We start from the raw sequence: 20772 nt of genomic DNA on the forward strand, positions 1-20772 counted from the left end.
CAGAGAAGCTTGATTGGTCACTCAAGGAAACATGTCTCCACTGCTCTAGAGTCCAGTGGTGGCGTGCTTTACACCATGGCATCCGACGCTTTGCATTGTACTTGGTGATGGAAGGCTTGGATGCAGCTGCTCGGCCATGGAAACCCATTCCATGAAGCTCTCTACACACTGTTGTTGGGCTCATCTGAAGGCCACACCAAGTTTGGAGGTCTTTATCTATTGACTCTGCAGCCAGTTTGCAACTTCTGCGCACTGTGCGCTTCAGCATGCACTGACCCCGCCCTGTCATGTGACGTGGCCTACCACTTGGTGGCTGAGTTGCTGTTGTTCCCAGTTGCTTCCACTTTGTTATAATCCCACTAACAGTTGAGCGTGGAATATTTAGTAGCCAGGAAATGTCACGGATGGACTTATTGCCCAGGTGGCCACCTATCACGGGACCACGCTTGGAGTCACTGAGCTCCTGAGAGCGACCCATTCTTTCACCAATGTTTGTAGAAGCAGTCTGCATGCCTAGGGGCTTGATTGTATACACCTGTGTCCATGGAGGGGATTGGAACACCTGAATCACATGATATGGAGGGGATTGGAACACCTGAATGACATGATATGGAGGGGATTGGAATACCTGAATCACAAGATATGGAGGGGATTGAAACACCCGAATCACATGATTGGGAGTGGATTGCAACACCCGGATACCTTGATATGGAGGGGATTGGAACACCCGAATCACATGATATGGAGGGGATTGGAGCACCTGAATCACATGATATGGAGGGGATTGGAATACCTGAATCACAAGATATGGAGGGGATTGGAGCACCGGAATCACATGATATGGAGGGGATTGGAGCACCGGAATCACATGACATGGAGGGGATTGGAACACCTGAATCACATGATATGGAGGGGATTGGAGCACCTGAATCACATGATTTGGAGGGCAGAGACAATACCTTTGGCAATATAGTGTATATTTAGCATCTGACCCAAAGCAAGGCATGATTACTCACTACAAACTTACACGGCCTAATCTCCCCAGCCAAGTTGTCTGCCTTATCCAAACCACTGAACTGTCCCAAATGCTCTCATCAGCCAAGACATCCTCACAAATCCAACCTCAAGCAAATCTCATCCGTCAAATACTCATTCCCTATAACCATGTTGATACAATGGAATGCCATTGTAAAGACTGCAAGCAAAGCTCATTAAATCCTTCTCATTGCTCCATGCAGATGTCATTACTATGTCCTTCTCATTGCTCCATGCAGAGGTCATTACTATGTCCTTCTCATTGCTCCATGCAGAGGTCATTACTATGTCCTTCTCATTGCTCCATGCAGAGGTCATTACTATGTCCTTCTCATTGCTCCATGTAGAGGTCATTACTATGTCCTTCTCATTGCTCCATGCAGAGGTCATTACTATGTCCTTCTCATTGCTCCATGCAGAGGTCATTACTATGTACTTCTCATTGCTCCATGCAGAGGTCATTACTATGTCTTTCTCATTGCTCCATGCAGAGGTCATTACTATGTCCTTCTCATTGCTCCATGCAGAGGTCATTACTATGTACTTCTCATTGCTCCATGCAGAGGTCATTACTATGTCCTTCTCATTGCTCCATGCAGAGGTCATTACTATGTCCTTCTCAATGCTCCATGCAGAGGTCATTACTATGTCCTTCTCATTGCTCCATGCAGAGGTCATTACTATGTCCTTCTCATTGCTCCATGCAGAGGTCATTACTATGTCTTTCTCATTGCTCCATGCAGAGGTCATTACTATGTCCTTCTCATTGCTCCATGCAGAGGTCATTACTATGTACTTCTCATTGCTCCATGCAGAGGTCATTACTATGTCCTTCTCATTGCTCCATGCAGAGGTCATTACTATGTCCTTCTCATTGCTCCATGCAGAGGTCATTACTATGTCCTTCTCATTGCTCCATGCAGAGGTCATTACTATGTCCTTCTCATTGCTCCATGCAGAGGTCATTACTATGTCCTTCTCATTGCTCCATGCAGAGGTCATTACTATGTCCTTCTCATTGCTCCATGCAGAGGTCATTACTATGTCTTTCTCATTGCTCCATGCAGAGGTCATTACTAGTCTTTCTCATTGCTCCACGCAGAGGTCATTACTATGTCTTTCTCATTGCTCCATGCAGAGGTCATTACTATGTCCTTCTCATTGCTCCATGCAGAGGTCATTACTATGTCCTTCTCATTGCTCCATGCAGAGGTCATTACTATGTCCTTCTCATTGCTCCATGCAGAGGCCATTACTATGTCTTTCTCATTGCTCCATGCAGAGGTCATTACTATGTCCTTCTCATTGCTCCATGCAGAGGTCATTACTAGTCTTTCTCATTGCTCCATGCAGAGGTCATTACTATGTCTTTCTCATTGCTCCATGCAGAGGTCATTACTAGTCTTTCTCATTGCTCCATGCAGAGGCCATTACTATGTCTTTCTCATTGCTCCATGCAGAGGTCATTACTATGTCCTTCTCATTGCTCCATGCAGAGGCCATTACTATGTCTTTCTCATTGCTCCATGCAGAGGTCATTACTATGTCCTTCTCAATGCTCCATGCAGAGGTCATTACTATGTCTTTCTCATTGCTCCATGCAGAGGTCATTACTATGTCCTTCTCATTGCTCCATGCAGAGGTCATTACTATGTCCTTCTCATTGCTCCATGCAGAGGTCATTACTATGTCCTTCTCAATGCTCCATGCAGAGGTCATTACTATGTCCTTCTCATTGCTCCATGCAGAGGTCATTACTATGTCCTTCTCAATGCTCCATGCAGAGGTCATTACTATGTCCTTCTCAATGCTCCATGCAGAGGTCATTACTATGTCCTTCTCATTGCTCCACCTATTTGAGACATCATATGTATGTGGATTTTGGTAGTGTTGAGTATTCCTGCAAAAAACCACTACTGCCCGTCTCTGTGAAATATTTCCACACAAGGCAGATCTTCATATTGGGCTCAACTCACTAAAGGTTATCTCATGAGTTAACTCCGTCACCTGACCACATATTTCATGCGATACTGAAAATGTCAATTCACTATTGCTAGTATGCGGTATTTACAGAAAATAGCAAAAATACAGCATAAAAACACCTTAAAGCGGAGCTCCACCCAAAAGGGGAAGTTCCACTTTAATGCCTTGCCCCCCGCTCCCAATTAAGGAGTGGCACCTTTGGGGAGCGGGTACATGAATTTGACAGGTACCCGCTCCCACTTCCGCTGCCGATCACCTAGGTGATCGGAAGTGGAAGTTGTCCTCCCTCCCTGTAGTCTTGATGGGTCCCAGAAGACTACGGGGCGATTCACAAAGCGCAGCGCTTCTCCTGCATGCACAGTGGGCATCCAGCTGTGAATGCCGGAAGCTGTCACAGTCGGGTGCCCTCACTGAAGACGGCCGGTGAAACCAATGGTGGTGAGGACACCGCTGGACCGAGGGACAGGTAAATGACTGTATATTCAAAGTCAGCAGCTACAGTTTTTGTATCTGCTGACTTTTTTTTTTTTTTTTAGGTGGAACTTGTCAATTCACAAAAGGAAAAAAATAATTAAATGCATGCGGTAATTAAGTAGTGGTCCAGGCATGCGGTATGTACTGGTAACTGTCATGGGTTGTTCCCCACTGACAGGTGAATGTAAAAAAAAAAAAAAATTGCCGGCAATTAAAAAATAATTTAAAAAACAGCGTGGGGTTCCCCCCGCCCCCATCCATACCAAGCCCTTCAAGTCTGATATGGGTTTTGAGTGGAACCCGCACGCAATTTGTTTTTAAAAAAATGGTGCGGGGTCTCGCCAAAATCCATACCAGAACTTTATCCGAGCATTCAGATCGGTAGTTCAGGAAAGGGGGGGGGACAAGCCAGCGCTCGGTGGGAAGGGGGATTCCCCGCAAAGCACCCTGCCCCATGATGATGGGGACAAGGGCCTCTTCCCCACAACCGTGGCCGGTGGTTGTAGCTGTCTGTGGATATGGGGCTTATCAGAACCTTGAAGCCCACTTTAACAAAAGGGCCCCCAGATCCCACCCCCCCGTAATATTTTTTTTCATTGCTGGCAATTTTTTTTTTACATTCAGCTATCAGTATGGAACCCCGCTGACAGCTGAAACATTAACGCATGGTTGTCACTACTAAAATAGCACATGGATTCCTAAAATAACTCATGCGGTATTTAAGTAGCGTTTTTTTGTGAATTCAAACTTTAAAAACAATAAATTTTGTGCAGTATTGTGCCGCGTACTCAGACGCAGTAAGATACCACTTAGTGAATTGTGCCCACTGTCTGCGGTTGCTAACTGCTCCCAGCTAATGTTTCAAATACTGTCAGTGGAGGGGATGGAGAGATCCATTGAATAACATATACTGTATATACTCATCAGAATGTATCATGACCACCATTGATAATTCAATGTTCTCTGTGTTTTTCCAGGACCTTCTTCTGAGCATGTTGCCCCTGATTTACCCAGCTGCCACCAGGAGGCTCCGAAGGAATCTCATTTTGTGCATGTGGCCCCCGCATCATACAGTGATAAGCATGTGGCCCCTGGATCATCCTGCAGCAATTGCCTGGTCCCTGCACTGCTCATGGCTTTGCTGTTGATGTGTGCCGCTCTGCAGTCCGTACTGATATTTCTCAAAGTCTCAGGTAAAGGACTCCTCGGGGGTGGGGCTCACGCATATACTGACTAAATCTGAAAGATGCTATTGGGTGAAAACCAAAGATGGCTGTCAATATAATTTAATCGGGGGGATTCGATTCCGTTTAGCTCCTACGGCTCATTCCAGCAATGAATCATTTTCCTACGAACTCCTTTTCTGGTTGTACACTTCTAACTGCACCTATTGGAGAGTCCAAGTTTCTTGACTCGATGGAGAGAGGATTATCAAAGATACTTTTGTGCAAATTTGGTTGGTGCTTAATGGTAATCTCAACTGGTATTGACAGAGGTCAACCATGCATGAGGCTGGGACACCCAGGAACAGCCCAAGTAGGTTGGTCCTGCACAGCAGACCAGCAGACCCAATGAGCTCATATGGCTCATTCCAGCAATGAATCATTTTCCTATGAACTCCTTTTCTGGTTGTACACTTCTAACTGCACCTATTGGGGAGTCCAAGTTTCTTGACTCGATGGAGAGAGGATTATCAAAGATACTTTTGTGCAAATTTGGTTGGTGCTTAATGGTAATCTCAACTGGTATTGACAGAGGTCAACCATGCATGAGGCTGGGACACCCAGGAACAACCCAAGTAGGTTGGTCCTGCACAGCAGACCAGCAGACCCAATGAGCTCCTATGGCTCATTCCAGCAATGAATCATTTTCCTATGAACTCCTTTTCTGGTTGTACACTTCTAACTGCACCTATTGGAGAGTCCAAGTTTCTTGACTCGATGGAGAGAGGATTATCAAAGATACTTTTGTGCAAATTTGGTTGGTGCTTAATGGTAATCTCAACTGGTATTGACAGAGGTCAACCATGCATGAGGCAGGGACACCCAGGAACAACCCAAGTAGGTTGGTCCTGCACAGCAGACCAGCAGACCCAGTAGTACCGGAGGGCTTTGTACAACGCAGAAAACAAACAAAACATCTGCTTGACCGAACTACTAACTAAACCTACTAACATTAGCTTGGCCGGGCATTTCTAACAAACAGGTTTTGATTTTTCTGTAAGAACTCTCTTGCTGCCTCGATACAAGTAGCGGTAGGGGGTCTCTCACATACTAAACTCTGGTATCGGATGTTTCTGGTGAGTCTGCTGAGAACTTTCTGGACCTTATGGGGTTGTACTAGGTTAGCATAGTATTTTTGGAGGGGCTTCCTCTGTCTGGATCGGTGTTCCCTCTGATCCCATAGAGATCCTGTGACTTTACCCAAGCCTCCTGGGTTAAAGGTTCTGATTTAGGCAGAGTGGTTAAAAGTTGTTCTGTAGAGCAGCCTTTCTCAACCAGGGTGCCCAGGCCCCCCCCTGGGGTGCCTTGAAGTTTCTTCAGGGCTGCCTTGGCAAAATGTCTAAAAATTGCCCAAAACTTGTATACAAGCCAGCGGGTGGACAGGTCTGCCTTTAGTTAACCACTTCCCATCCGGCTGTTGTATATAAATGGCCAGACGGTGGCAGTGCAGGGTCAGGTGGACATTTATATACGGCCTCCCCGCACCCTGCTTGTGCGCGCTCCCTGAGATCCGGTGCCCGCTGTGTCCTCCAGACACAGTGGAACACCGATCGTCGGACGGGACCTCTGTGTGAGGTCCCGATCATGTGATCACTGATTGACCAATCAGTGATCACATGCAGAGTAGTAAGCAAGATGTCACTTCTGACCAGGGGCGGACTGACCATTCGAGTACTCAGGCACTGCCCGAGAGCCCGTGGGTCAGTAGGGGGCCCTATGAGATGCCCCTGGTACCTTTCATTGGCTTTTTCATAGGATTTTTTGGTTGTGAGCAAGGACACAGGGGCCCCATGATCCCTTATTATTGCCCGGGGGCCCCATGAGTTGTCAGTCCACCCCTGCTTCTGACATCATTGCTTACTACGTGTGAAATCTGTGAATGATCACAGAAGTCACATGGTACAGGGCCATTCACAACAGCATTGTACCATGTGAAAAGGTGTGACCAATCACAGCTCACACAGTATTTCTCAGTGGCTGCAAGAATGCAGCCAGAGAGGAGAAATGATTGCTTTTACAGTCTTTATGGGTGTAAAAACAATCAGTGTAAAATAAAAAAAATAAAAAAATCTTCATCGCCCCCACAAGTAGTACATAAAAAAAAATAATAATAATATAAAAAAATAAAATAAAAATGTAAAAAACATTTTTTGAAAAATTATCTTTTTAGTAAAAAAAAATTAACCAAAAATTATAACTGAATAATTTTGGCCAAGATTTATGAAGAAAGATTATTTAGTTTTATTATGTAGTATTATGTAGTTCTCAATGGTTGCAGGAATGCAGCCAGAGAGAAGGAGAAATTATTGATTTTACATCCTTTATGGGTGTAAAAGCAATCAGTGAAAAAAAAATCTTCATCACCCCCCACAAGTAGTAAAGTGTCACCATGGTGACATTGTACTGCTAGGGTGGCAGTATGTAAAACAACAAAAAAAACAAAAATAATATAAAAAAATTAAAAAAAATTTAAAAAAATTTAAAAATTATAATTTTTGGTTATAAACTAATTTGGGTTATTTTTTTTTTACTAAAAGATAATGGGATACATTTTGGCAAAGATTTATGATGAAATACTATTTATTTGCAAAATTTTATAAGAAAAACACTTTTTTCAAAATTTTTGGACATTTCATTTACATAGCAAAAAAAATAAAAATCCCAGCGGTGAATAAATACCACCAAAATAAAACTTTATCTGTCTCAAAAAAAATGGTAAAACATTCATATGGGTACATTGTCATTCAAAGTGTTATAGCACTGAAAGCTGAAAATTGGCCTGGTCAGGAAGGGGGTGAAAGTGTCCGGACAGGAAGGGGGGGGAGTGTCCGGACTGGAAGGGGAAAGTGTCCAGACTGGAAGGGGGTGAAAGTGTCCGGACTGGAAGGGGAAAGTGTCCAGACTGGAAGGGGGTGAAAGTGTCCAGACTGGAAGGGGGGGAAAGTGTCCGGACTGGAAGGGGGTGAAAGTGTCCGGACTGGAAGGGGGGGGAGTGTCCGGACAGGAAGGGGGGGAGTGTCCGGACTGGAAGGGGGGGGGAGTGTCCGGACTGGAAGGGGGGGGGAAAGTGTCCACACTGGAAGGGGGGGAAGTGTCCGGACTGGAAGGGGGGAAGTGTCCGGACTGGAAGGGGCTGAAAGTGTCCAGACTGGAAGGGGGGGAAAGTGTTCAGACTGGAAGGGGGGGAAAGTGTCCAGACTGGAAGGGGTGAAAGTGTCCGGACTGGAAGGGGGGGAAAGTGTCCGGACTGGAAGGGGGTGAAAGTGTCCGGACAGGAAGGGGGGGAAAGTGTCCGGACTGGAAGGGGGTAAAACTGTCTGGACTGGAAGGGGGGGAAGTGTTCGGACTGGAAGGGGGTGAAAGTGTCCGGACAGGAAGGGGGGGAAAGTGTCCAGACTGGAAGGGGGGGAAGTGTTCGGACTGGAAGGGGGGGAAGTGTCCAGACTGGAAGGGGGGGAAAGTGTCCAGACTGGAAGGGGGGAAAGTGTCCGGACAGGAAGGGGGGGGGAAGTGTCCGGACAGGAAGGGGGGGAAAGTGTCCGGACTGGAAGATGGGAAAGTGTCCGGACTGGAAGTGGTTAATAAATCACCTCTAACGTTGGGGGTCCTACATGCGTGGATGTTGCTGCATTATAAAGACTATTAGAATAGTTTCTCACATTTTAGAATGGGGTGCCTCTACACTGTCCATAATTTTTAAAGGGTGCCTCGGGACTACCCATCATTTTTAAAGGGTGCCTTGACTGAAAAAAGGTTGGGAAACACTATTGTGGAGACTAATATTAGGATCTGGAGACCAGGTAAGGTGTGGACCTAGGAATGGAGCTCTAAAAACCTCTGCACTACAGGACCCAGAAAGAACTTGTTAAGATTCTGAGAAAACAAAACATTTGTTTTCTCCATATCAGTGAAAAACCCTGGAGCCCCTCACCATGTGTAGTTGAGAAATCTAGGGGACACATATGTAGTGCTCAACGGCCTGCTGTTTGGGTCCCAAGGTTCCATGGTTAGCATGCTAGCAGCCAGGAACACAGTCATAGTTAGGCATGTGCAATTTGTTTCGGTCTGAATCTAAATTTGGATAAATTTTTGGTTATTCAAAATCTCAATAACAAGAGTAACTAAAATTTTTTTTTTAGTTTTTTTCTAACGAATTTCAAATTCGAATCGGTCAAAAATGTATTGACCAATCCAAATTCTGTGTTATTAACCACTTCCCAACCGTGCTATAGCCAAAAGACGGCTGAAGTATGGTCAGCTAGTTCTGGAAAGGCGTCCGTGGACGTCCTCCCAGAACCACACCCCCGCACACCCCCAGCTGATCACAGGTCCAAGTAAAGGGCCAATCAGAGCTGCCTTTTACCATGTGACCAGCTGTGTCCAATCACAGCTGATCACAGTGTAAATAGGAAATGCCAGTTATCGGCAGTCCTCTCCTCACATTGACAGTGCTTGAGGAGAGGAGAGCCAATAAGCCGGATTTCTCAGGGGGAAATCTATACTGATCATCAGTGCCCTGATGATCAGTGTAGCTCCATTGGTGCCTATCAGTGCAGCCAATAGTGCCCATCTGTGCTGGCTTTCAGTGCCCATCTATGCTGGCTATCAGTGCCCATCTGTGCTGGCTTTTAGAGCCCATCTGTGCTGGCTATCAGTGCCCATCTGTGCTGGTGTTCAGTGCCCACCTGTGCTGGCTTTTAGAGCCCATCTGTGCTGGCTATCAGTGCCCATCTGTGCTGGTGTTCAGTGCCCATCTATGCTGGCTATCAGTGCCCATCTGTGCTGGCTTTTAGAGCCCATCTCTGCTGGCTATCAGTGCCCATCTGTGCTGGTGTTCAGTGCCCATCTGTGCTGGCTTTTAGAGCCCATCTGTGCTGGCTATCAGTGCCCATCTGTGCTGGCTTTTAGTGACCATCTGTGCTGGCTATCAGTGCCCATCTGTGCTGGCTTTTAGAGCCCATCTGTGCTGGCTATCAGTGCCCATCTGTGCTGGTGTTCAGTGCCCATCTGTGCTGGCTTTTAGTGCCCATCTGTGCTGGCTATCAGTGCCCATCTGTGCTGGCTATCAGTGCCCATCTGTGCTGGCTTTTACAGCCCATCTGTGCTGGCTATCAGTGCCCATCTGTGCTGGTGTTCAGTGCCCACCTGTGCTGGCTATCAGTGTCTCCTCAGTGATGCCTGTCAGTACCCATCAGTGCCACTTATCAGTGCAGCCTCATTAGTGCCTCCTCAATAGTGCCCATCATTGCAGGCTATCAGTGCCCATCAGTGCAGCCTCATCAGCACACATCAGTGAGAAAAATCACTTATTTACAAAACTTTATAACAGAAATTACGAAAATAGTTTTTTTTCAAAGTTTTTGGTCTTTTTTTGTTTGTTTAGCAAAAAATAAACATCCCAGTGATGATTAAATACCACCAAAAGAAAGCTCTATTTGTCAAAAAAATTATAAAAATTTAGTTTGGGCACAGTGTTGCATGACTGCACAATTGTCATTCAAAGTTTGAGAGTGCTGAAAATTATCCTGGGCAGGAAGGGGTTAAGGAAAGGGCTGAGAAACCGGCCGCTGGGTCCATAACAACCTATGATTTATCAGCTGTCAGTGATTTTCCTCTGACAACTGAATGTAAAATAAAAGAATTGCCGGCAATAATTAAGAAAAAAAAATGTTGTGGGGTCCCCCCCACTATCCAAACTGGGCCCTTCTGGTCTAGAATGGCTTTTAAAGGGAACCCCATGCCAAAATGTTTTAGAAAATGGTGTGGGGTCCCCCCAAAATCCATACCAGACCCTTTTCTGTGCATGCTTCCCGGCAGGTCAGGAAAGGGGGGATGAGCTAGCGCCCCCTCCCCTCCTTAACCATACCAGGCCACATGCTCTCAAATTGGGGGTGCTTTGGGGTAGGGAATGCTCCCCTCCAAAGCATCTTGTCCCCATGTTGAGGAGGACAAGGGTCTCTTCCCCACACCCTGGGCTGTGGTTGTGGGGGTTTGCTGGCATGGGGCTTATCAGAATCTGGAAGCCCCCTTTAACATGGGAGCCCCCAGATCCCCCATGTGGATGATTATGGGGTACTAATCATTCAACAAAAAAGTGTAAGAAGTGAAAAAAGGCCAGTTTCTGACAAATCCTTTATTAAAAAATATCCCCCGAAGCAGATCCAATGTCATTGATGATGAAGGCCAGCGCCGTCAACCTGAAAAAACAAAAACAAATGCTCCGCCCTCCACAAAGGCCCTACTGTCTGCCAAACAGAACAAAAAAAACACTCCTCTCTACAAAGGTCTGCCAGCTCTGCCGTTTGACAGTTCTAAAATAACAGAGGGGCGGGCCACCCAATGTTGGTGCCAGGTGACCCCACCCCCTTGGGATGTCATCGACTCAGTATGCCCCCAGTGGATGACATAACAAGGGGGTGATGTCATTGGCACCGCCCCTTTTTTATTTAAGAACTGTCAAACGGCGGAGCTGGCAGGCCTTTGTAGAGAGGAGTGTTTTTTTGTTCTGTTTTTCTGGGTCGGTGGCTGCGGTCATCGTCATTGGCATTGGATCTACTTCCAGGGACATTTATTTTTTAAAGGATTTGTCAAAAACTTTTTTTTTTTTTCACTTCTTACACTTTTTTGGTGAATGATTAGGGGTACTATGCATCCACTAATCATTCACATGGGGGGCGGGAATTGGGGGTCCCATTAAGGGGGCTTTTAGATTCCAATAAGCTCCCCACCCGCAGACCCTCACAACCACAGGGTTGTGGGGAACAGACCCTTGTCCCCAACAACATGGGGAAAAGGTGCTTTGGGGGGGAGCCCCCCCAACCCTAAAGCACCCCCAACCCTAAAGCACCCCCCCATGTTGAGGGCATGTGGCCTGGTATGGCGCTCGCTCACCCCCCCCCCCCCCTTTTCTGACCTTCCAGGCTGCATGCTCAGATAGGGTTTTTTTTTTATAATTTTATGGATAGTGGGGGGGGGGGAGGGGGAACCCCATGCCATTGTTTTTCCTAATTGTTCATTGCCGGCAATTTTTTTTTAACATTCAGCTGTCGGTTGTTAAGGACGCGGCGACCAGCTTCCCGGCCCTTTCCTTAACAACCAGCTATTCTTCTCTCTTCTGGAATTCGGATCAGTTGATACATTTTCAAACAATTTGACTTTGAATCATTCCGAAAATTTGAAATTCGTTTGAAAATGAATAAATGAAACAAATTCTGAAACAAAACAAAACGAATTCTGAAACATATCCATTGCACAAAATTAGTAACGTAACAAATCTATCCAAAATAAAACATATTTTTCCATTCTGCGCAGGTCTAGTCACAGTCACTCTTCCAGCTCAATGATACCTCTAGGGGTATACTTTTTCAGGGTTTATTGAAGAACTTGAACTTAGATGGGTGCAGGGTCACCATGGGATATTCCAGAAACGTTAAGCAGAAGCTTGAGGACACTAATCTTCCTCCTAGCGATTCTGGGCACAGTACTTGCAGCAGCACATAATGGACTGAGCTACAATGGGACATCATGAACAATGTCCTCTTTTAAGCATCAGCTGACTCTGGTGCGTAGGGGATATCAGCAGACAGTTACTGGGATCTCACACTCCGATCTGTGCTGACTAATGTCCTTGGATAGTTGGATGCCTCCTTCCAATATCTTCCAGACACCTCTGCTGTCAATTCTTCAGACCAGATCCCAAAAAGAAGTCCCTCAGTCAGCTCCAGCAAAGATTAGTAGGATAGACCCCCCCAACCAGCATAGCTGGGACCTCGATGAGCATTAGAAAAACACAGCTGTACTGTCGAGAAGGGCAGTGGCCCTTCAAGCTGGGATACCCTCCTCCTAGAGAAGAACCCCTCTATTCTAGGCACCAAACTATTTATGTTAATTCCCAGCCACCATCTGGGCACCACTCCCCAGGGATTGGCTTGGATTGCATGAATATTATCAAAATATAGCCCATTAATTTCTAGGATAATCACAAGCAGCCCAACGTATTACAGTGGAGCTAAGAACTAAATTTACCCAGCACCTATCTTGGAGGGAACTAAACATTACATTTTGCACAATCCTGCCCAGGGGCGGACTGAGAACTCATGGGGCCCCTGGGTAATAGGGGATCATGGGGCCCCTGTGTCCTTGCCCAAACTCAAAAAAGCCTATGAAAAAGGTACCAGGGGCATCTCATGGGGCCCCCTACTAACCCGGGCCCTCGGGCAGTGCCCGAGTTTCCAAATGGTCATTCCGCCCCTGGTCCTGCCATCCAGTGCCTCACACTAGATACACAGACTCAGAAAATTGAACCCTTGGTGCTGTATTCTTCCTCATTTACTCACTCTTAGTTTGAATTAGCTTTATGGCTAGTCCAGGTACTTATTGGAGACGCTCCCAAACAGGAAAGGACTGGGTTGGGCAGAATTTGCTCCCGGGGCCAGTATTGTTAACATTTGTTGGGTTGTGGCCTTTATAGTTCACTATTTAGACATCAATCGCAGTGGGACCCACAATCAGGGACATTTCTGTCCTCACCATGAAGGGGCCAAATGGTTGTAGTTGCTGCTTTGCAAAAAAGGAGGTTTTCCTTCACAGTCTAAAATGTTGGTTTTGCTTCCCGTCATACACTTTGTTCTTCTTTTCAGTGAAGTAGGCAGATAAAATGATGGTGATTAGTTGCTGCATGGAGCTTGGGCAAAAAATAGTACAGGAAAAGGCAGAGACAGGACAATGCTGAAAGAATAAAACAATTGATGGAAAAGATGATGAGATGAGCCTAAAAGTTGAACAATGGACTAAACTCTGAAATATAAAGTGTGTCAATGTTTTCTTAACAGCATTATATGTTTCCATTTACCAAGTGCCCATAGCTGCTCCTTACCATAGTTACATAGTTAGTCTGGCTGAAAAAAAGACAAAAGTCCATCCAGTTCGACTATTAAAAAAAAATATATATAATCCTATACCCACAGTTGATCCAGAGGAAGGCAAAAAAACCAGCAAAGCACGATCCAATCTGCTCCTGCTGGGGAAAAAATTCCTCCCTGATCCCCCGAGAGGTGATTGGATATTCCCTAGATCTACTTTTCCATTATTGTGTACTGTCTGCAGATACTGCACAGGGGAAGATGGATTTGTCACCAGTAACTTCTCCAATCTACAAAGAAGTGCATCAAAGGCAGAACTTGGGAAATGTCTCAAATACCTCATTGAGACAATCAGACTAAACTAGGCAAAGCAGAAAAATGTAACTCTAACATTTCTGACTGATATTATCAGCATCTGCTGAGGATTCCTGCTGGACTTTGATGAGAGGCCAGGAAAGTTAGAGATCAGTATCAGAAGATTGTTCTACAATGTCCTCATCACCCTCCCCTCCCATCACCAGAAGGCATCCTCTCTTCCTATCACCTACCAGAAATCATCCTCTCTTCCTGTCACCTACCAGAAATCATCCTCTCTTCCTATCACCTACCAGAAATCATCCTCTCTTCCTATCACCTACCAGAAATCATCATCTCTTCCTATCACCTACCAGAAATCATCCTCTCTGCCTATCACCTACCAGAAATCATCCTCTCTTCCTGTCACCTACCAGAAATCATCATCTCTTCCTATCACCTACCAGAAATCATTCTCTCTGCCTATCACCTACCAGAAATCATTCTCTCTGCCTATCACCTACCAGAAATCATCCTCTCTTCCCATCACCTACCAGAAATCATTCTCTCTTCCTGTCACCTACCAGAAATCATCCTCTCTTCCTGTCACCTACCAGAAATCATCCTCTCTTCCTATCACCTACCAGAAATCATCCTCTCTTCCTATCACCTACCAGAAATCATCATCTCTTCCTATCACCTACCAGAAATCATCCTCTCTGCCTATCACCTACCAGAAATCATCCTCTCTTCCTGTCACCTACCAGAAATCATCCTCTCTTCCTATCACCTACCAGAAATCATCATCTCTTCCTATCACCTACCAGAAATCATCCTCTCTTCCTGTCACCTACCAGAAATCATCCTCTCTTCCTATCACCTACCAGAAATCATCCTCTCTTCCTGTCACCTACCAGAAATCATTCTCTCTGCCTATCACCTACCAGAAATCATTCTCTCTGCCTATCACCTACCAGAAATCATCCTCTCTTCCCATCACCTACCAGAAATCATTCTCTCTGCCTATCACCTACCAGAAATCATCCTCTCTGCCTATCACCTACCAGAAATCATTCTCTCTGCCTATCACCTACCAGAAATCATTCTCTCTGCCTATCACCTACCAGAAATCATTCTCTCTGCCTATCACCTACCAGAAATCATCATCTCTTCCTATCACCTACCAGAAATCATTCTCTCTGCCTATCACCTACCAGAAATCATTCTCTCTGCCTATCACCTACCAGAAATCATCCTCTCTTCCCATCACCTACCAGAAATCATTCTCTCTGCCTATCACCTACCAGAAATCATCCTCTCTTCCTGTCACCTACCAGAAATCATTCTCTCTGCCTATCACCTACCAGAAATCATTCTCTCTTCCTATCACCTACCAGAAATCATTCTCTCTTCCTATCACCTACCAGAAATCATTCTCTCTTCCTATCACCTACCAGAAATCATTCTCTCTTCCTATCACCTACCAGAAATCATTCTCTCTGCCTATCACCTACCAGAAATCATTCTCTCTTCCTATCACCTACCAGAAATCATTCTCTCTTCCTATCACCTACCAGAAATCATTCTCTCTGCCTATCACCTACCAGAAATCATTCTCTCTTCCTATCACCTACCAGAAATCATTCTCTCTGCCTATCACCTACCAGAAATCATTCTCTCTTCCTATCACCTACCAGAAATCATTCTCTCTGCCTATCACCTACCAGAAATCATTCTCTCTTCCCATCACAAACCAGAAATTGTTGTCCCTTCCCACCACCAACCTGAAGTCCTCCTTGCTTCCCATCATAAACCAGAAATTGTCCTCCCTTTCCATCATCAAGAAAATATCCTTACTTGCCATCAGCAATAAGAAATTGTCCTCCCTCCTCGTTCTTAATCAGAAATTGTCCTCCCTTCCTATCACCATCCAGAAATAATTCTTACTTTCCATCATCATCCAGAAATCATCATCCCTTCCCATCACCATCCTCTTATCCCATCACCATCCAGAAATCATCCTCCCATCCCATCGCAGTCCAGAAATCATCCTCCCATCCCATCACGGCCCAGAAATCATCCTCCCATCCCATCACCATCCAGAAATCATCCTCCCATCCCATCACCATCCAGAAATCATCCTCCCATCCCATCACCATCCAGAAATCATCCTCCCATCCCATCATCATCCAGAAATCATCCTCCCATCCCATCACCATCCAGAAATCATCTTCCCATCCAATCACCATCCAGAAATCATTATCCCTTCCTATCACCATCCAGAAATTATGTTCCTTTCCCACCACCATCCAGAAATCATCCTTCCTTCCCACTACCATCTAGAAAACGCCCTCCCTTCCCTTCTCCATCCAGAAATTATCCTTGCTACCCATAACCATCCAGAAATCATCCTCCCATCTCATCATCATCCAGAAATCATCCTCCCATCTCATCATCATCCAGAAATCATCCTCCCATCCCATCACCATTCAGAAATCGTCCTCCCATCTCATCCAGAAATCATCCTCCCATTCCATCACCATCCAGAAATCATCCTCCCATCATCATCCAGAAATCATCCTCTCTTCCCATCACCATCCAGAAATCATTATCCCATCTCATCATTATCCAGAAATCATCCTCCCTTCCCATCACTGTCCAGAAATCATCCGCCAATCCCATCACCATCCAGAAATTATCCTCCCATCCCATCACCATCCAGAAAGCATCCTCCATTCCCATCGCCAACCAGAAATCATTCTCCCATCCCATCACCATCCAGAAATCATCCTGCCATCCCATCACCATCCAGAAATCATTATCCCTTCCTATCACCATCCAGAAATTATGTTCCTTTCCCATCACCATCCAGAAAAAATCCTCCCTTCCCATCACCATCCAGAAATCATCCTCCCTTCCCATGACCATCAGGAAATAATTCTTGCTTCCCATCAGCAAAACAAAAAAGTTCTCCTTTCCCATCATCAACATCAAGAAAACATCCTTCCTTCCCACTATCATCTTGAAAACGCCCTCCCTTCCCTTCTCCATCCAGAAATCATCCTCCCATCCCATCACCATCCAGAAATCATCCTCCCATCCCATCGCCATCCAGAAATCATCCTCCCATCCCATCACCATCCAGAAATCATCCTCCCATCCCATCACCATCCAGAAATCATCCTCCCTTTCCATCACCAACCAGAAATCATGCTCCCATCCCATCATCAACCCCAAATCATCCTTCCTACCCACATGCAGCACTAGGATGACATGTTCCTCCTCCTCAATGAAGGAGCCAGATAAAGTGATGGCAATTAGCTGCTGGATGGAGCTTGTGCAAAGATAAGTGCAGGAAAAGGCAGAGATAGGACAATGCTGAAAGAAAAACACAATTAATGGAGAAGATAATGAGATGAGCCTCAAATGTGAGCAAATGGAGTAATCTCCGAAAACTCATGGGGCCCCCGGGCAATAGGGGATCATGGGGCTCCTGTGTCCTCACCCACACTCAAACCACACTAAAAAAAGCCTAGGAAAAAGCCTATGAAAGGTACCAGGGGCATCTCACGGGGCCCCCTACTGCCCCGGGGCCCTCCGAACTGTAAATTAGGCCAATGATTTCAGAATAGCATTGTGTTTTTAGTAAACCATGTGTCCAGAGCGGCTCATTATTGTGTATTGTCTTTAGGTACAAGGGGAGGTGGATTTGTCACCAGTAACTTCTCTGACCTACAAAGAAATACTTTGAAGCAAGAACTGGAGAAATGGCTGGAATTCCTCCTGGAGAACAATCAGACAAAACCAGGTAAAGTGGCAAAATGTAACCCTAACATTTCTGGCTGGCATTAGCAGCCTCTGCTGAGGATGAGTGCTGAGGACTCTTAGAGATCAGTATCGGAAGATCGTTCTACAATGTCCCCATCATCCTCCATTCCCATCACCAACCAGAAATTGTCCTCCTATCCAGGACTGGGACAAAAAATAGGACGGGAATCAGATTCTTCTTTTGGCAAAAGTGTGTGGGATCTGAGAGTACTTCACACTCTGCCAGTAGATCACAAAATCTTGGTAGCATCTTCACATAATGTTCCTCACCAGTAGTCTCATCTCATACCGTTTAGTGGTCAATAACCACAATCCTACCCAGGGCAGACATCAGACATTTTGGAGCCCCTTACGTTAGGCCTGGGCCCCCCAGGCCTGACCACCAACATTCCCAGGGCCCACCCACTGGATAATCCACTGAATCCACCCACTGGCCATCCCACGTGTCTTTCAGTGCACCCACTTGTACTTTAACACTCTTACAACTTAATATATGAAATTGATAGTTGTATTCCAAGTCATCGGTGCACTCAAAATTTAACAATAAGGAATTATATTTTGGGCAAAGAGCAGCAAAGAGAAAGCCTCGTATATTCAAGAAAGAGATAGCAAAAACCAGAAAAGAGAAATCCTCATATATTCAGCAAAGAGACAACTTCAAATATTCAGCAAAAAGACATCCCCTTTATAATAAGCAAAGAGATATCCCCTATATATTCAGCAAAAGATGGCCCAATCCATCAAAGAGATAGCCCAATCCAGCAAAGAAACAATCCCATATATCCAGCAAAGAGACATCCCCAAATATTCAGCAAAAAGACATCCCCTTTATAACAAGCAAAGACACATCCCCTATATATTCAGCAAATAATGGCCCAGTCCATCAAAGAGATAGCCCAATCCAGCTAAGAAACAACCCCATATATCCAGCAAAGAGACATCTTCAAATATTCAGCAAAAATACATCCCCTTTATAATAAGCAAAGAGATATCCCCTATATATTCAGCAAAAGATGGCCCAATCCATCAAAGAGACAGCCTCATATATCAAGCAAAGAAACATCCCCAAATATTCAGCAAAGAGACAAAGCCTATATTTTCAGCAAAGAGACAGCCAAATCAAGCAAAGAGACAGCCCCATATTTACATCAAAGACACATCACCATATATTCAGCAAAGAGATGGCCCAATCCAGCAAAGAGACATCCCAATTCTGCAAAGAGAGATCTACATATAGCAAAGCAACAGCCCAATGCAGCAAACAGACTTTCTCATATAGGAAAGAGATGTCCCAATCTAGCAAAGAGACAGCCCCATCTGTCAGAGAGACATCCCATATAGCAAAGAGGCAGCCCAATCCAGCAAACAGACACCCCCATATAGCAAAGAGACATCCTCATATAGAAAATAGAGGAACCAATCCAGCAAAGATACAGTCCAGTCCTGCAAATAAACATCCTCATATAGCAAAGATACATCCCAATATAGTAAAGAGACAGCATAATCCAGCAAAGAGACAGCCCAATCTAGCAAAGAGACATTCCCATACAGCAAAGAGACAGCCCAATCCAGCAAAGAGACATCCCCATATAATAAAGAGACAGCACAATCCAGCAAAGAGACTGCCCGATCTAGCAAAGAGACATTCCCATATAGCAAAGAGGCAGCCCAATCCAGCAAAGAGAAATTCCCGTGTAGCAAAAAGACATCCCCATATAGCAAAGACACAGCCCAATCCAGCAAAGAGACAGTCTAATCCAGAAAAGAGACAGCCTAGTCCACTAAATAAACATCACTATATAGCAAAGAGACAGCCCCATATAGCATCCATTAATGCACCCCTCAATAGAGGTCTCTGCATCAGTGCACCCCTCATTAGAGGTCTCTGCATCAGTGCACCCCTCATTAGAGGTGTCTCTATCAGTGCACCCCTCATTAGAGGTCTCTGCATCAGTGCACCCCTCATTAGAGGTGTCTCTATCAGTGCACCCCTCATTAGAGGTCTCTGCATCAGTGCACCCCTCATTAGAGGTGTCTCTATCAGTGTCCCCCTCATTAGAGGTTGCCCATGAGTGTCCTCCACGTTGAATTCCTTTAGTCCGCCCTTACTGAGAGCTAGATGGGAATAGCCTAAATTTCATGGGTGGGATTTAGAGGGTGGGACTCGGTGGGTGGGATTTGGTGAGCTCGGGAACACAGTGGGGGTTTTTTTATATTCAGTGTGCCTAGTGCAGTTCTGTCTGAGTCTTCAGCCACACCTAAAGCAGGAGGAGAGGTGAGGCACAGGCAGCAGCCAGGTCTGGAGGAGGAAGTTCTGTTCTCCTCCACTGGATGATGGGGTGGCCCAACCACCAGGGTGGTGGGACTGCATCGGCAGAGCTGCAGGTAAGGCAAAAGAAGAATCATTCAAGTTTAAAACACTTCCCCAAATTACCCCTACTAGAACAAATCTTACATCTGCACCCCCCAAATTCCCCCTCCAAGCAAAAATCCCCCCACCCACCAGAGTTCCTTTCTTAGCACAAGTACCCTCCAAATCCCCCCAACTAGAAGTAATCATCTTCTCCCTCCCCCTCCTAGGACATTGTACACACACACATGTTAGATTAACACATTTAACCCTTTGATTGCCCCGTCACACAGCGAGTGCTATTAGTAGTGTCAGAGTATAGTATTTTCTACTGATCACTGTGACATCAGATAGCGTCAGGGTCAGTTAGCGCCCCTCCCATCCTGGGTCAGTAAGCGCGCCTCCCATCCTGGGTCAGTAAGAGCCCCTCCCATCCTGGGTCAGCTAGCAATAGATTGCCCGCACATCATCGCACTCACGCTATAGTTCGCTGATCACCGCCATTACTAGTATAGTGTTTGTTTGGATTAATATATTGATCAGGAACAGAATTATACCAGTGCTTCCTTAGTATAGTGTCCCCAAATACGCAGTGTTAGCAGGATCAGCCCCGCTCCCTGCCAGCGCTAGCGTTTAGCCCCTCTGCTATTATTCCCTATTACAGGACGGTCTCTCCTGTGTCCGGCTGTCTCTCCATCATTACTGACTGTCTCTATTATTCCAT

General features: G+C 45.6%; 1 protein-coding gene across 1 annotated transcript in view; it reads left to right on the forward strand.

Annotated features, from left to right (window-relative positions):
* LOC149438524 (uncharacterized) overlaps positions 1-20772 on the forward strand; it is a gene marked incomplete at its 5' end in the record, with an annotated part of 37702 nt that overhangs the window by 9501 nt on the left and 7429 nt on the right. The window contains 2 exons of the mRNA XM_089659760.1: positions 4470-4685; positions 17562-17678. Coding sequence (XP_089515886.1) covers positions 4470-4685; positions 17562-17678 — 333 coding nt within the window. The remainder of the gene's footprint in view (positions 1-4469; positions 4686-17561; positions 17679-20772) is intronic.

Source organism: Staurois parvus, unplaced genomic scaffold (assembly GCF_062004578.1).
Source record: "Staurois parvus isolate SC_StPar_1 unplaced genomic scaffold, SC_StPar_1.0 ptg001182l, whole genome shotgun sequence".
NCBI classification, from domain to species: domain Eukaryota; kingdom Metazoa; phylum Chordata; class Amphibia; order Anura; family Ranidae; genus Staurois; species Staurois parvus.